Source organism: Fukomys damarensis, unplaced genomic scaffold, assembly GCF_012274545.1.
Source record: "Fukomys damarensis isolate Sample0158 unplaced genomic scaffold, DMR_v1.0_HiC HiC_scaffold_38, whole genome shotgun sequence".
Classification (NCBI taxonomy): domain Eukaryota; kingdom Metazoa; phylum Chordata; class Mammalia; order Rodentia; family Bathyergidae; genus Fukomys; species Fukomys damarensis.
The window spans coordinates 53,932,860-53,950,566 of NW_022900950.1; the positions used below are offsets into that span (position 1 = coordinate 53,932,860).

The window sequence follows — 17,707 nt, forward strand, 5'->3', positions numbered from 1 at the left end:
AAAATAAACTTTACTTGTCTTGTCAAAATTAATTTGTCTGCTATTAAAATTCTAAGTGTAGACATTATATTAATATTAAAATTAAAATATGGGCAGAGATTTTGTATATTCTTTTTTGGTACTGGAGATGGAACTTGGGTCCTTGTGCTTGTGAAGCAGGCAGCGGAACCACTGAGCTAAATTCCCGGCCCAAAATTTTGTATTCTTAAAAAAGAAAGATAAACATTTACAAAATTAATGTTAACAAAATATTTTCTGTATTTCCAAAGTAGTGTGCAGGTTAAACATTCAACAGCTTCCAATTTAGTAAAATATATTTAAAACTTTAGAAATTTTGCTTAAATGACTTTTCTTTTTAAGATAAATATACAAATATTTAACCTTAATTTCTTTCTTTCTTTTTTGGTGGTACTGGGGATTGAACTTGGGACCTTGCGCTTGTGAGGCAGGCAGTGGAACCACTGAGTTAAATCCCTGGCCCAACCTTAATTTATTTCTGAAAGTGGATTTTTGGGGGGAGACGGTACTGAGGATTAAACCTAGGGCCTCCTCACTGAGCTGCATCCCCAGTCCTTTTATATATTTTGAGACAGGGTCTCAGTAAGTCTATAAGATGCCAAGGCTAGCCTGAAACTTGTGATTCTCCTGCCTCAGCCTCCCAGAGTGCTAGGATTATATGCATGTGCCAACATGGACAGCTCTATTTCTGAGATTTTATATCATGCGTCATTAATATGCTGATCTTTACTACTAAAATAATAAGTAGGACTAAGTACAAATTTCCTTTTAGTGGATTTATCTTCCTCTCTTGAGCTTTAAAAGTTTTTTTCAGTGTGTCCAATCAGACCATTACGAAAATTCTATTACACTTGCAACAGGAAGGCTGCCACCTTCTTCCAAAGCTAATTTTGTTAATGTGTACCTTTTCCAGCTTCTTCAATGACTTGCCTCACTGCTTTCTTTAAACTGTTTGCCCGTAACATTATTTCTCTTGGTTTGATGGCTTTCTGGGAAGAAGATTTTGTAATGTCTTCTGCAAGCTGGTCCTTGCTTTCACCTAGGGATTCTTCACTTGAAGATTCCACATCTTCTTCTAGGATTACAGCCACATTGCCTGGGAGAGGGGGAGCAGCCTGGAAATCTGTGTGCAAAGCTTGCAGCAGTTGTTCAAGCTTCTCATTTAAGACTGAACACTGAGAAAACAAAAATATGGTAGAGTAAGCAAGATATTCAAACAGAAAACACAAGGGCAGACAGAAAACAAGTAGTTTTTATGTAACATGTTTTGAAAGTTTAATCATCAAAGAGAAAAGTAAAATGCAACTAGTTATCACCTCTTATTCTGTAAATGTTTTGATTTAGGAGGCATTTATTTTAAAAGTTAGTGGAGATGGGAACATGATAAATTTAATGGCTTTGTGGTTTAGAGGGAAGGTGCCTCTAATGATGTTTACTATAAATTATTTATCAAATATAATTTATACTTTATAGCCATGGAGTAAATATTTTATAATTTTTAAGACACAAAATAGCACAATTCTTAAATGCACTTATTGATTTATACTTCCAGAATCATGCAAACTTCATTTCATGGATTAAAATCCTTACAACCTTTCTATGGCTATTTTTCCTTAAAAGAACACAACGAGTAGTTTACTATAAAGTGACACAGTACACAAAAACATGCTATATTATACAAAGCATTAAACCTTCTTTTAAAAAGGCAATTGACATATGGCCCCATTTTGAGTATCATAAACTGCAAGTGTGGCTTAGTCTTACCAAGCTGGCTTTTGAAGCCCTAATTCGCAAAGTGAACAGAACTTCCACACAACTTCTAGTCCTGTTTCCTTCCTTTTATTTATCCTTGATGACACATCTCAAGACAAAAGTTACAGGAAAAAGAGTCTAGAAACAAAAATATGACCAACAGAGGGCTCCTGTTCTCTGAAACTCTCCAGAGTAGAAAAAAGAAAAAACACTTCAAATATACATTTATTTCCATTTTCTTTTCATTTGATTCAAACCATCTATGGTACAAATTTTGGGAAGTCATTTCTTTTGCAAACCCAATATATCCATGCCTTTTCTAAGAAGGCCCTCTCATAAACTTACGAAAGTAAAGACAGTGGCTTTTAAGGTCAATAAGCTAAACTTATTTTAGCATCAGAAAGCTCATAAAGGGGAAAAAAGTCTGTAAAGAGAAAGGCAGTGCAAGAAATAGAACTTGGCAAAACACTAAGGATGGGAGAACCCAGGGGCTTGTGCTGGTAGGGAACTGGGCTGGCCAGAGTTCATCTGGAAATGGGAAGCTGTTCTCTTCCTCCTGGGATTCTGGCTGCACAGACAGCCCTCTCCCTGGCAGTCTCACTGCATGCAACCTCCTTTAAGATGTCAGTCACTGGAAAGGGAATGTGAGTTATAAAATGTGGTGTGTTCTATGGTTTTCAGCAAGGTACTTTTCCTACATTTTATTTTATTTTATTTTTGGGTACTGGGGATAGAACTCTGCTCCTTGTGCTTGCAAGACAGGTGGCAGAACTACTAAGCTAAATCCCCAGCCCCTCCTACATTTTAAAAGATAACCATAAATGAGAATATATTTTTTTGAAATTCTTACATCTAATTCATCAGTAATTTTTTCCTTGATGATGTTTCAGCATAGCAAAATCTAACCAATGTAGCTTTAAAGTACAGTCTGATGTTAACATCCCTAGTAAACAATTTTTATGCCCTGAAGTGTCCCTCTTACTTTGGTAGCCACAGCTTCTGCTACAACTGCATTTTCCAATGTTTTGTCATAGGCCTTCTCTGCCTTGGCAACGAAGTCCTTTATGGTTTCACACAGTGTCCTTTGAGAAAGAGAAATTGTACAATTCAGTAAAATAAACTTGGTTGATTTACTCTGATTTATAAACATTTAAAAATAAGCACAAATTAACAAACTGTCAGAATATCTGGATCATTCATAGTAAACATCCACACTTTCACCTGCAGTACACTGTGTCCTAGATGACTTCAATACAAGTCAGAAGTAGATATACGAATAAACCTTGCATGTAAGGTTACAAGCCTTTCTCAAATACTTTAAGTCTTAAGAAGTGTATTTTTCAATCCATTTAAAAATAAACTATTATCTCTCATAGCTTATACATTTATATAATTGAAACAGCAGTGCTGAACAAACAGGTTAGGTTTATCACTTATGTTGTCACTTTCAATCTACTATTCATCATATGGTTATCTTGATCATACACTGTTCCTGAAGAGTAAAGAAGTTGTATATTGTGTCACAAACCAATCTGCCACTTGAATTGAGTTATATTCTCTGTAAACCCATTCATTTTTTCCCCTTAAGGTAACCAATATAACAACATACAATTTAATTTAGGTCTCATTAATGTCAGCAATATATGGTTTACTTGTTTGATTCTTTTAAATTATATTTGGTTTCTTTGCAGAAGAAATAACTGAAGGGCTGGGGATTTAGCTCAGTGGTTCCGCCTCCTGCCTCGCAAGCTCAAGGTCCCAAGTTTGATCCCTGCTACCAAAAATAAAACAAAACAAAAAAACAACTGAAAGATAAAATAACCTGAAACATTAACAAAATCCATCTTTCAAAGGTCTTTGGAGCCAGTGATGGATTTAAAACTACCACCAACAAAATGGTACAGGATTTGTTTTTTTGTTTTTTGCTTTTTTAGGCTTTGTTTATTTTTAGCAAGGCCTTATGCTGATTATTTAAAAAGTGTAGTATTGGTCTATATGATCATCATTGTTATAGATCAAGCAATGTGAAGGAAAAAAATTTTCAGCAGTTTTTAAAATTAAATTCACAATTTCTCTCATAGGTGAGTGGCATACTGATAAGCTTTCAGATACTTAAATATCATGAAATTGAGCCATTCAGCAGATACACAACACACATATACGCTAAACCTACACATTTCTCATCTACGAAGTAAATCCATCACTCCTAACGATGTTCATTTGTTGGTTTTTGGCAGCTATTTCTACATTCACGTGGATAAAAGTAACATTTCCTAACCTTCAACCTGCCAATTTTTAATTTTCTTGTGAGGCTAGGGATTGAACTCAAGGCCTTGTGCATGCTAGCCTCGTGCACTACCACTGATCTACCTCCCTAGCCCTCTTTGTTGGCTTTTTAATTTCAAATTTCTGCAAAGAGTCTAGATAACCATTTACTAGAGAAACCTTCATGTACATCAGGTTTTTTCTTCTTTGTTGACTGATAATATTTTTATGGCATTTCTTGAACTATTAAACCATCCTATTGTGAAATTTCTTCTGTGTACTTTACTGAAAATTTATCTAAACTGTCCTACTTCTAGAGAAATAAGCACTCCCACCTTTGTGTGTAACTCCAAAACATTATTATAACACTGCATTGATACCTTTCTCTTGGGTTGGTGAAACTATGTATGCCCAAATATTATTATCATCAGTACTTTTGTTGGCATTTACTCCTAGGGAAAGGAACCATTCCATACATCAGCCTACAAGTGGAAGGGATAGCAGAAACATCCTTCTTCACCCTGGGCAACATCGCTGAGGGAGACAGGTTGAAGGAACACTGATCTACAAACCTTGTGTGAAAAGAGATGAGAAATGGGACTATGATGAATAGGAATGTACTTGCCATATAAATTGTGGGAAGAATCATAAGAAATGCTCAGTGTTCTGCCTATGGTCCATTGAATTCCATATTCTAGAAGAACTTTTTTTTTTTTTCGGTACCAGGGGTTGTACTCAAGACCTTGGGCTTGCAAGGCAGGTGGCGGCACCACTGAGCTAAATTCCTGGACCAAGTTCCATATTCTCAAAAGAATATAGGATATTTATATTCTAGAAGAATGAATTAACCTTTTATTATACCTAAATAGCGAATGTAGAATTTTTAAAAATAAAAATGGTATATATACTTAAAAATAGCATGATTTTAAGGTCGTGCCAACTGGAAATTTGCAAATAGGAGAAAAACAATTTTAAGATGTATTTACTAAAAATATTTCAAAAGACAGTCTCTATATACATAGCTTTCTATAGAAAACATGAAAAAAATCAAATAAAGTAGAAAATAATGTTATGAATACTAAGTGAAATAAATCAGACACAGAAATTTAAATATCACAAAGTATCTCTTATATGAGAAACCCAAAGTATAAATAAATTAAAAAGCAAAATAGAAGGTAGATAACAAACTAGGAGAAAGATCTTTTGCAAAAGGAGACTAAGAGATAGAGGGAGAAGGTCAAGAATGAAAAAAATTAAGACGGGTTATGTACATGTAGCAACTCCTCATGGTGAATGTAATCATTATGTACTGCCAACATGTACTAATAAAAATAAAAATTTAAAAAAGGTAGAACATAGTGGGCTGTGGCTTTAGCTCAGTGGCACAGCACCTCCCTCTCAAGCCCAAGGTCCTGAGTTCTATCCCTGGTACCAAAAAAAAGTAGAGCATAGATTTTCACATAAGAGCAAAAATTTGAATCCCTAATTATATCTTTTTTTTTTTTTTTTTTTTTTTTTTTTTTTTTTTTTTTTTTTTTTTTTTTTTTTTTTTTTTTGGTACCAGGGATTGAACTCAGGTCCTTGCACTTGCCAGGCAGGTGGCAGAACCACTGAACCCCTGCCACTCCAATTATATCTTTAATGTTAGTACTTTGGATATTTTCAAAATTTCATTTCTTTAATTTTGTTCTCATCTTTCACAGTTAAATGCTGTCAACAGTGTGCATCAAACATTCAGGTAAAAGAAAATATTCAGGTAAACCTAACAATATTCGACTTTATCATATTGGATGATTTCTACCATCATCTCAATTATAGTTATGAGATAGTCTTCTTAACACTAGTTTTAATATCTTTATTATATTCCATTAATTTTTTAAAATAGGGGAAAATCAACAAAATATACAAATACTCTCTTAAGAGAAATATGACTATAATACCTATACAGAGGTGCAGAATTGCTGCAAGGACAATCATACTAAGACCTGAAAAATGCATTTAAAAAATCTAATATAAAAAGTTCAAATTAGGAATTAAGATTATTTAGAAGTACTAATGCATAATATATAGTCTCCTTGGTATCTAAGTGTCTTTTTTTTTAATAACTTATTTTCTCACTTCATCTTTTGAAACCTAATTTGGATTTGCCTGAATTACCTCTAAACCAGATTCTGAGTGTAAATTCTATTTTTTCATGCCAGTTATCTCATCTTCCAGAAGTTTTACATACAAAAAAATTACATTTATTTTAAAAGTTAGGGGTGAGTAGAGTTAGTAAGCAAAATACCCAAACACATGCTATTAAGCTAATAAAGTATAAAAACTATTAACAAAAGCAGGGGGAGATTGAAAAACTATTGACTAAATAAAAGTAGTCATTTAAATTGCAGGTAAGGATACTTATTTAATTATTTATGTTTTCTTTTTTTATTAATAAATGGCATCTATGTTTGCTAATTAAAATTTTGATAACTTAGTCTTAGAGTACTGAATTGACAAAATCAGAGCAAAAATCGAAGAATGGTGTCTGGTGTTAACCTACATTAATTAACTACAGCTGTTAGCCTAAATAGTAGCTATGTTGAAGGAACACAACTTTTCCATTAGCATTTCAGCATTTTAATTTTAATTTTTTAAATTTATTTATTTTTAGTACCAGGGATCGAACTTGGGTCCTTGCACTGGTAAGGCAGGCAGCAGAACCACTGAGCTAAATCCCCAGGCCCTCAGCATTTTTAAAATAGTAGAAAACAGTTGTGGTTACTGGATATTATTATCTTATGAAAATAAAAATCAAAATGTATACAAAAGTTAGAACAATTTACACCTTAATACTGCATCACTCAAAAAAAATAAATAGCATAAACAAAAGGAACAGTTTATCTTATATTTTTATCTATGTGGAAATTACATAGATGAGTACCTATGTGTTTGGTATTTTTTTCTTTTTTTAAATTGAGTTTATTGGTAAATTTTAGGGATACAGTACAGTTACATTCATCATTGGGATCTTGTATCTTTACATGACAGGTCTTGGTTCTCATTTTTTCCCCTTGTCCCTGCCCTCCCTTCACCCCTTCTCCCCTCCCCATTTACAACCACTTTATTTCCATCTTTTCATTTTGTGGTATTTTTTTTCTAATCAATGAGTTGCACACTTATGATTTGGGTACTTTACTGTATACACACACACACACACACACAGACACACACACACATACACACATCATACTACAATAAACACTTTTTAAGGAGAAAGAAACATTACAGACTTTTAAAGCTTAAAGTGATACAAACCAAATGCAATGTGTGAACCTTGTTTGGGTTTTAATTTGAATAAATCAACTATTTAAAACAAAAAAACTTTGGAGATAGCTGGGAGGATTGGAAAAAATTTGAGTAATATTGACAGTAATAGAGAATTATTAATTATATATTTAAAAGGTTTTACACATGGAACCACATTTGAAAATGAAATAAAATAAATGATTCCTTGTATTTGTCTAGAGATATAGTAAAATAGATTGAAAGTAGATTGCAAAGTATTGGTAAATACTAAAGCTGAGTGATGGTATGGTGGGAAATTATTATATCAGTCTCTTTATTTTTATCTAAGTTTGAAAATGTCCATAAAAATCAAATTAGTAGAAGGGTATTATATTCTGTCCTCTCTTTTATCTGTTGAACTTAATGTGGGGTTGTAATGGCAGGGCAGCAGCAGGCCTACACTCACAGAGGGGTGATCACTCAAAGCAAAAGAATTGGGTGGAGAGAAACCCAAAGGTGAGACTAAGATCAGAGCCTAGACCGAGATCACAGAAAAAAAGTAGAAATGTAGTTGGATAAAGGAGGTAATGATATTATAATTTAATGCAGCAATCTATAGTTATATTCTCTGTATTACTGTATTTAATTCTAATACTTCCATGAAGGAGAAATAATAGGCATTCTCTCATTTTCACACTGATTAAAATAGGCATAGCTCACAAAGCTTGCAAATGGGTGTCAACAAGACCCAAATTTCCTTACAGCCATGGTTTCTAAACTGTTCTCTATGTACTTTGAGAATTTCAAAAGTGCTTATTATGAATTTCATTTAGAAATACAGCAAATAATATTTAAAATGTTCAAATGATAATTAGAAACATTGAGACAAATGTTAACATTTTCTCTAGAATTTACTAGTGTTTATGGAAATCTTGGATTAAAGAATCTCTGCCACTCTATTTAACTGATACAATATCAGAAGATAATATCCTTATGACTATATAACCAAAATAAAATACAGAGCTAGTCGGAAATATCATCAGATATGACTGTAAGTGCCATCTCTAACCTTCTGGCTTAATATTTCATAAATGGCTTTAATAGTTTAATATTATCCAATTTATTAACATCAACAAAACAGAATTTTAATCAGTTAATATTAGGATCCTGTGTAAGATTTTATTTAAAAATTGTTTCCACTGCTAAGAATGTCAGCCTACATAGTTATTACGAATGATACCAGGCACAGTGATGCCTATCCATAATCCCAGCTACTCAGGAAGCTGAGGCAGGAGGATCAGAAATTCCTGGCCAGCCTGGACAACTAAGTGAGATCTGGTCTCAAAAAAAAAAAATTTTTTTTTTTGTTTTTGGTACCAAGGATTGAACTCTGGCCCTCACTCTTGTGAGGCAGGGTGTGGAACCACTGAGCCAAATCCCTGGCCTGTGGACTCAAAATTTTAAAAGGGTCAGGTGTGGTGGTGCACATGATAATCCCAGCAATCAGGAAGCCAAGGCAGGAGGATAGCCATAAATTCAAGGCCTGCCTCTGCCTCGGCTACATAGTGAATTTAAGGTCAGCCTGAACTACATAGTAAGATTCTATCTCAGTGAATGAATAAATGAATAAAAAGGGCAGAGTTCAGCTCAACAGTTGGTGAGTTTACTCCTTAGGACCAAAAGAAAAAAAAATGATTAATAAAAATAGTGAGAGACAAAGGGATTGGCAGTTGCCATTATTTTTTGTTATCGGGGATCGAACTCAGGTCCTTGTGCTGGCAAGGCAGGCAATGGAACCACTGAGCTAAATCTCTGGCCTGCCATTATGATTTTGTTTGCAGCTGTCCACATTTTATAACATGAATTTCACTTGACTAAAAACATATAAAATGTACAGTGATCAATAATGGTGATCCAATGCATCAAACACCAGAAAGTGAATGTGGCTTTGCTAGTATCCAACTGCAAAAGGTGGCAGGATAAAATATTGTATGTTTATTAAACAAAGAATAGTTATTTTATAATGGGTTATACTTTTTTAAAGTTGCTCTTTCCACTCTCCTTTTCTAGCAATGTCCTCTGAAATATCCTATAAATACCCATTGATTCAAGGGCAAGATGGTGTGGGGGCAAGTCAAATGGGTACAGGGATGAGGTAAGAAACCCAGGGCCCAGGCTGAGGAAGACTGTGGGGGATGTTGAGACTGGGATAAACTAGAAATCTGTGCATTTCACTATATAGCATCCAATTCATTAAACAAACACAAGAGTGTGCAGCTCATCTCTGCCTGCACCAACCACTGTGCTTCTCTTGCCTTGAGGCCAGTTTTTTTTTTTCTTCATTTTTTCAGTACCAGCAATCGAACTCAGGACCTTGCACTTGCCAGGCAGGCACTGTACCCATCGCCACTGAGCTACATTCTCCACCCCTAGGTTTCTTTTCCTATTATTTGTTGCTATTTCCTTTTGCTGGAAAGAATGCCACCAAAAGCAATTACTATTTGTATGTCTGTCAAATTTAATATAACTAATTCTATAAGCTACTTCACAAATATTTACTGAAAAGAAAACCACAAAGAATTGATAGCAAGCAGCTTTCCTTCAATTTTTACCATTTAACTAGCTATCATGACTTGAGACTCCACAACTCACTTGGCAGACGATCTGACCACTGCGTGTTCATCAGAATTGAGGATTTTTGAAAGATGAGTTGTAACTGAGTCTTCATAAATTGTCATCTAAAAAAGAAAAAAAACTAAAATATTATCATTTTTGGAATTTATACAACTTAGTCATTACTGCTTCAGAAGTGGAACCATTTATAACATACATGGACAGAGCAAGGGCTATGATAAAAAAGTCATTAAGCATAACAGATGAGTATCTACTTTCTGTGAAAGACTTTCAGTTTCTTGAATACTTTAAAATCCATAAATGTCTAATACTTAAAATTATGAAAAAAGTTAAAGTTTAAAATAACTATAAGGCAACTAATTAAAAATGGGCAAAATATTTAAGTGGAATATTCTAATGATCCATATACAGATGAAAAGGTGTTCAACCTCAGCAGCCAGATGGCAAATGCAAATTAAAACCACAACGTATTATAGCATATATCTACCAGGATGAAAACAGCAACAAATGCAAAATGCTACGTGTTTGCAGGACTGTGGATCTATAGCACCTTCATACACTGCGGAGGGGACTGAAAATTTATAGAAACACTCTAGAAAACTATTTGATAGTGTCTCCTAAAGCTTAACATATACAGCGGGGTGTAGCAGAGCATGCTTATAATCTCAGCACTCTGGGAGGCTGAAGCAGGAGAATTGTGAGTTTGAGCCCAGCCTGAGCAACTTAGCAAGATCCTGTCTCAAAATAAAAAATAAAAAATCTCCCCAGGTTTTGCTCTGGTGTGGCTCAGTGCAAAGGCCCTGCATTCAAGTACCTCGTATGAGAAAAAACAAAAATTTTAAAAGCTGATCATATGTACAACAGGTCACAAAAACTGTATATACATTATATTTACCCCAAAGAAATGCATATGAATATTCATCAAAAGACATATACTAGAATAGCCACACAGCATTCACTCAATATTGCAACAGAACACTGTAGGACAATGAGAAGAAGTGACTACACTAGAACATAGATGAATCTGGCAAACAGGTTGAGTAAAGGATCTGGAGGCCAAAGGGTACATACACTAACTATTTTATAATATGTAAAAAGAAACAAACCTAATCTATGTTGCTTATAGTAGTTATGGATTGGAGGTGGGAGGTGGTGACTAAAAGGGGCTGCGGAGTACTTGAATGTTGTCCTGTGCATACTGGTTTGTTTAGTTCGTGAAAATGTATCAAGCTATATAGCTATGATCACAACACATTTTGTATGCATATTGTATTTCAATAAAAAATTTAAAACTGAAATCATAGTCAATCATATATAGTCATAAATCATGAAATATTTCTCTTAAGTAATGAAAAAATGCCGTATCCTATATTCCCTTTTCTGTTCTATACAAACTTTAACCTCCTGTTGAAAGAGATCATCTTCCTAATATGGCAAGATACGCACAACATTTAAACAGCCTCATATTGAGAGACTTCCATCAAATGTTTCCTCATGTACTCCAGGTCACACAGCTCAAACTTTTCCAGTATAAATGAGATGTCCTATTCAAACCAGTTTCCAGTGTCCTTCTGCCTCACCCAGATGTCTTTTCACTTTCTAGTATTTAAGCCTTTTTAAGAATGAGCATCACTTAATTCAGACTAAGTGCAGATCCGATAACGCCCCTTCTCCCATGATGCCTTTCTGACCAGCCTCTTCCTCAAAGCAGTCTCTTTCCTAACTTACTATGCAGTCCAGCAGTGGCTAGTTGGGGAGGCTACTCTTAAGTTTCTCTTATTCTTTTCAAAGGCAGACCACATATAGAAAAGCAATTTTACATCAAAGAAAAGAGGGGAAAGCAGGAACTCCAAAGCACAAATGGGCTTTGAATGAAACTTCATTTTTAAAAACTTTCATAACAAAAGGACAGCATACTTGCCACAATACTGTACAGTCTACAGAAGCATGCTATTGATCTACTGGCTTAAATACTAGAAATCAGATCTGTAAAGATTAGGAAATTGAAAATACCTGTTCTAAAAATGCAAAATAAGGAAATGTTCTCCAGAGATTACTTTTACTGTCTTCCCTTCAGGGTGGAAAATATTTTAAATGACAAGTAATGCCATTAATTAATATCAATTAGTTAATTACTTGGTTAATTTTTTAATTAGTATCATTTGAGTGATGCCACTTGCAACCTATGTTTTAAAACCCAAGTTTTTGTTCATTAAAGATATTCAAAGACAAAAAAATGCTGCCTCTTTTGGAGGAAAATAAAATAACTTCTATGTCTAAGGATAAAGTTCCAGATACCAAGGCTGGGACTTAGCTCAGTGGCACAGCCCCTGCCTAGCATGCTTGAGAACTCAGGCTTCATCTTTTGTCCCACAGCGGGAAAAAAATAAAAACTTACAGATGTCATTTATTAACCTATTAGAAAATCACTTAGCAGGGTTAGGAAGGTAAGTAATAATTAGAATTAACATATTTCTTGTGCTTAGCATTTTGTATATTTGTACCCCTTTAATGTCATGTTTTATAGTCAAGGAACCTGAGACTAAGATGAGCTGAGCACTTTGCCTAAGATCCCAGCCTGTGAAGTGCCAACAAGCCAACAGGAAAGATTTACCTTTTTTTTTGTACAGGGGATTGAACTCAGGCCTTTGCACATACAAGGCAGGTGGTGGCACCACTGAGCTAAATCGGTGGCTCTTATTTTAGCTTACTTTTAGGACAGCTTTAGAGGTTAAAAAGAAATTTACACATAGTAAAGTGTATTCCGGGCTTCAGCCAGAGAATGATTAGGTCCTAGAGTCATACGTATTTACTTACTCTGTAACCTTAAAGTATGCTATCCCTTTGTTATGAAAGTTTTTAAAAATGAAGTTTCATTCAAAGCCCATTTGTGCTAAAAATGTAAAGTATTTCCTTCATGTACTTATAATTATACCCCATATTAAAGTGTGACTACATATAAATGATAAGTTAATTATCTAGCTTTATTTTATATGCTCAGAAATAGACATTTCTGAAGTAAGTAAAACAAATGGATGATATTTCTTAAGTAAAACAAAAGAACCCTTCCCCCTTTTTTGGAAAAAAAATTTACAAAAATACTATTGAGAAAAGACTGGTTTCTATAAAAACATGTATGATGGTCATGAACAAGTAGGGTAATATTATAATGAAAAATGCTGCTGGAAATAAAGCAGCAAATATATATTAATTCTCAATAATGATTATCTCTGGGTGGTAGGAAGTATGTGATTTTTCTTTTCATATAATTTTCTATTTTTAAAAATGTTATAGAAACAATTATTTTTATTTTATATAAGGAAAAGTTTAAAAAGTATTATTAGCTTCTCGAAGAAACATTCATTTCTAATTACCATTCCCTGCCTTAGTTTTGACAAGATCATAACTTATTAATGACAACACAAAGACTTCAACCGTAAAATAAACTGATGTATTCTGCTAGAGGGAAAAATAAGCTATCATAGATCAAATGGTCTTAATGAGTCAGAGAATAATCCTCTGAAAGTTAGGTTCTGTTTTAAATCTCTGCTGCTTTGAGGTGTAACCAGAATGCTGAATCTTTAAAACCCTCTGAAAAGCTGAGACATTTGTGGTCTACAGCAGGGATAGAATAAAGTGAGCTGCCTTTTACATTCTGTGGATCAACAGGTTTAACCCTATCCTGCTGCCCTCTTCAAAGATCAGGCAAAGAACTAAGAGATTATGTAATATTCTGGCTTCATGTGCTGGTTTATATGGAGATTGACGAAGAAATGAAGGCAGCTAGGCTAATACCTCATAATGAAACGGGTGCTCACAACCAAGGCAGAAAGTGAGCAGAAGGTGATAGGAGGCTGCCACCAGCTGGCCTCTGTTGGAGTTCTGCTGATGAAAAAGGAAAGGCTAGGGAGAAATACTGGGTCACAAGAAGGGGACCTTGCGTGCCTGGTGCTCCACACACATCTGCTGCATCATTTAATCTTCACAACACTAGCCTCACTTTACAGATGAAGTAATAAAGGCCCTAAAGGTGAGGTCATGCACCCAGTGTGGATGGTCACAGTCTAATTAGAAGAAGTCAACAAAACACAACCTCACGAAAATAAATTAAGTAGGTATGTTATTACCATTATGAGTAAGTTTTCTCATTTTTTCCCAAGCTATCCGCCCCCATTTCAAATGATAAATAGGCAGAGTTAAATCTTACATAGAATTCTTCAGGTGCTTCTGGAGGTTCAGGAAGTAGAGAAGTTTTCGGTGGCAATTTGAGTTCATATGTCATTATACTCCACCTGAAGGGAGAAAATTCTTTGGTCCAAAATTCCTTTAATATTTAACTATATTTTCTAGGTTTTATTTTCCCTTAACCAAAAATGAAGAAAGAGATGAAATTTTGGTAACCTCAAATTATAGGATTCACATTTATGATTTCCACATTTTACCATTTCTTCAAATTAGTGGCTTCCAAACACTTGAATACTTTCCACAGTAAGAAATGCTCATGTTTAATAAGAATACCACTCTTTATTAGGCACAATGCGTTCTGACTTTCTTCTTCTTTTTCTCTTCTACTTTTAAAATAATGCTCACTGCAATTTTACTAACTAGATCACAAAGTATTAATGGTTCCCTACCCAGAGTTCTAAAACAATGACCTAGGACTTAGTGGTGGCAAACCTATGGCAAGTGTGTTATCGGTTTTTCTTTCAAAACAAAATATGCTAATGTATGACTTGTTTTTTCTAAACTAAAACCTCAGTACTCAGGTTTAACTGCAGTGTTGACACTTTGCAATATGTAAGTGAGTTTTAGGTTGCAGTTCAGGCACTGAACTCTAAAAGGTTCACCATCACTGTTAGATTAAATAAATGCATACCATCTAAAATAAACCATTGCCTCTGTACCAGTCACTCTTGCCAAAGCAGCTTATACATACAAACATACATATACACACATACATGAAATAAATATTAGATAAATACCATTTCTTACTTTAAGAAAGAATAAATGTAAGAATGAGATTGAGGGAAATATCTTAAAGGAAATACTATTTGATTCAAGCATATTTGTTTCAATTAACTCTTAAGTATTAGTATCAAAGCAAATATTGAATCAAACAGTGTTAAGACAAACATAAACAACTCAGGATAACTCTAGTCTTCTATCTAAAATAATAATTTCCAAATTCTGGAAAAGCAACTGGACCAGGACCTTATTATTGTAGGCTTCTAAGATGTAAGATAGATTTTACATGGATACAAAGCCTTATTTATAAAAGCACTACTGTCATAAATGTATTTTAAGAAAAGCATAAAACAGCTGAAGCCAGTGATGGAGCCTAGATGTAAACCAAGATCAATTTTTTAACAGAGCTGAGTGTGTTATCCAGAGTACTAAGTCTGTGTATAAAAACCTGAATTCCAAGAAATTCTTCTATGTCATGTGGTAGGATATATAAACTGAATAATTACTTGTAGCTACTGTCCAACTTTTCACATAAAAATATTATAAAGAAATTCACATCTGAACATCAAAAACCATTCATCCATTGATCCATCCCTCCATCCACTCAACAGATACATATCAAAAGTCTCAAAGTCACAGACAAGATCTAGAAACACAAGAGTGAAGGCTTTCCTAAATGAAGCACATATTCTAGCAGAGAAAACAGAGCTAATATAAGTAAACAAAATAAGTGAATTTGCAAAGATCCAAACAGAGAAAATGTGAGTGGAAACAATTCTCTGGACAAAAGTCAGTTCAAGAAAAGGGAAAGAAATCCATCCGGTGTCTATGCCTTCTATGCTGTACCTCTCTCCTTGGAAGGAAATTGTTGGAGCTGAAGAAACAGGAGAAAATAGCAGGAAGCAAGGAAAGATTTAGGCAGAAGTGTGTATTAGTACCAGGCACACAGAAGTAGAAACCAGAAGATTAGAATTTTGATGGTACATACATGCTTTGAGGTGGGAGAGAGTGCACTCTTAAGGAAAGACCTTAGGATCTGAAGTCTGGATTCCAGTTTAGAGCACCAGTTCTAGTACTTAGTAGCTGTACAGCTCTCATCATGTAAAAATCTCTCTTGAGCCTTTTTACCAGGAAAATGAAGATGACAGCATTGGTGCTCTCTCTCTCTCTCTCTCTCTCTCTCTCTCTCTGAGTGTAGCAATGATTAAATAAAACAACTAGAAGTACTGGCAAAAAATATCAGTTGTTTTTACTCCTACTGCCTTCAGAAGCTTCCATTTACATCTTTGTAAGGCAGTGAAATTGCTTTTCTAAGTCATTCCACAGTATTGTTTTGAAGATCAAATACATTTATATATAAAAGATGTAGACTGTTAGACAGTGGTTCTTTTTTGACTTTTATTTTCACTTGTGGTTTGGGGGTCATCAGTTTTGTGTTCTGCAGTACTAGGGACTGAACTAAGCAGTGCTTTACTAGTCAGGTACATCCCCAGGCCTTTTTATTTTTTATGTCGAGGCAAGATCTCACTATGTTTCCCAGGCTGGTCTGAAACTTTCAATCTTCTGACTCAAGTTTACTGAGTAGCTCTGTTACAGGCATGTACCACCATGCCTGGAGTCCTTTTATTTTATTTATTTTTTTATAAATAGTAAATTAGTAAAGAAAACACAGAAATCAAATATTCTTGTATTTCTAATACCAGTCCTAGGCTTATGAATCCATGTTGATATTTTTTTCTTGTATTTTTTACAGGTCTGCTGGTATCAAGAAATTTCACCATGGGGTTGCTCTTTCTGAGAAGTTAATTTCTGTATCAGGCAAGGGAAAAGCACACAGCCAGAGTAGAAGAAATACCTAGAAATATATCCTGGGATGCAGCAGGAGGGGTAATAAATCAGTAAGGCAGCATTTAAAATATTTGGTGCTTTTTGGTAAACAAAGATTTGGACAACTATCCAAGAAATCACCTCTAGGGGCTTTTCTATATAATGGTGGTTTTATTTACTTATTTCCAATCTTGTTTTTTTCCTCAATGTGATTAAGGTGTAACTGACAAAGACTGTCTATGTTTACAGTGTACAACCTTACACTTTGGTATACCTATACATCATGAAATATCACCAAAGTAAACCTGGTTAACTCATGCATCATTTCAGAGTTTTCGTTTAAAAAAAAAACAAAAAAACAAACCAGAATCCAGCTCTACCTTAGATTATAAATCTTTATGAAATGTTTTACTCTCCAGCTCTTTTTAAGTATCTGTCAGCAAAGGAATCAAGCACTGCATTACCATATGACAGACAAGGTTGAAATTAATTAGGTTATAGCTTGTCTTAGAATAATTGCATTTTAGATTGGCAGCTCCCTGATGCGATTTTATTATTTTCGGGAAGAGTTCCGATGGCTAATCCTATCAAAATTGTTTGGATTCATGCTAGCTCAAGTCTACTATGATATTTTGACATTTGTCTTCTACTCACAGGGGTGGGGTAATTACTGCTTACTGAGTCCCGCTCTTCCCTTCACCTCCTGCAAACAGCTCCTCCACAACACTGAGGCTGTGCTCATTGTGATTTCTGTTTTATGCATGGGCCATTCAGGAAGTGGCTATGACGTGATTAAGGACACGTAAACACAGTGAAACTTCATTCACAGCTGTCTTCCTAATAACTTCCCTGTACAGGGAACAAGATTCCTTGTTTTTTTAAATATTCAATTCCTTATTGAGTCAATTCTTAATATGCAAAATGAAGAAAAGCTCTAAAGTTTATGTCTTTCTTAGGTCTTCTGAAACAACAAGATAAT

General features: G+C 34.5%; 1 protein-coding gene across 6 annotated transcripts in view; it reads right to left on the reverse strand.

The window, feature by feature from the left end:
* Dgkh (diacylglycerol kinase eta) overlaps positions 1-17,707 on the reverse strand; it is a 97,619-nt gene that overhangs the window by 34,948 nt on the left and 44,964 nt on the right. For all 6 annotated transcript variants that reach the window (XR_004515688.1, XM_033759922.1, XM_033759921.1 and 3 more), the window contains 4 exons: positions 14,144-14,228; positions 9,955-10,040; positions 2,753-2,852; positions 923-1,193 (listed from right to left, as the gene is read on the reverse strand). Coding sequence is in view for 5 of the 6 variants with exons in the window: in XM_033759922.1 (XP_033615813.1) it covers positions 923-1,193; positions 2,753-2,852; positions 9,955-10,040; positions 14,144-14,228 (542 nt within the window). In the remaining variant the exon portion in view is untranslated. The remainder of the gene's footprint in view (positions 1-922; positions 1,194-2,752; positions 2,853-9,954; positions 10,041-14,143; positions 14,229-17,707) is intronic.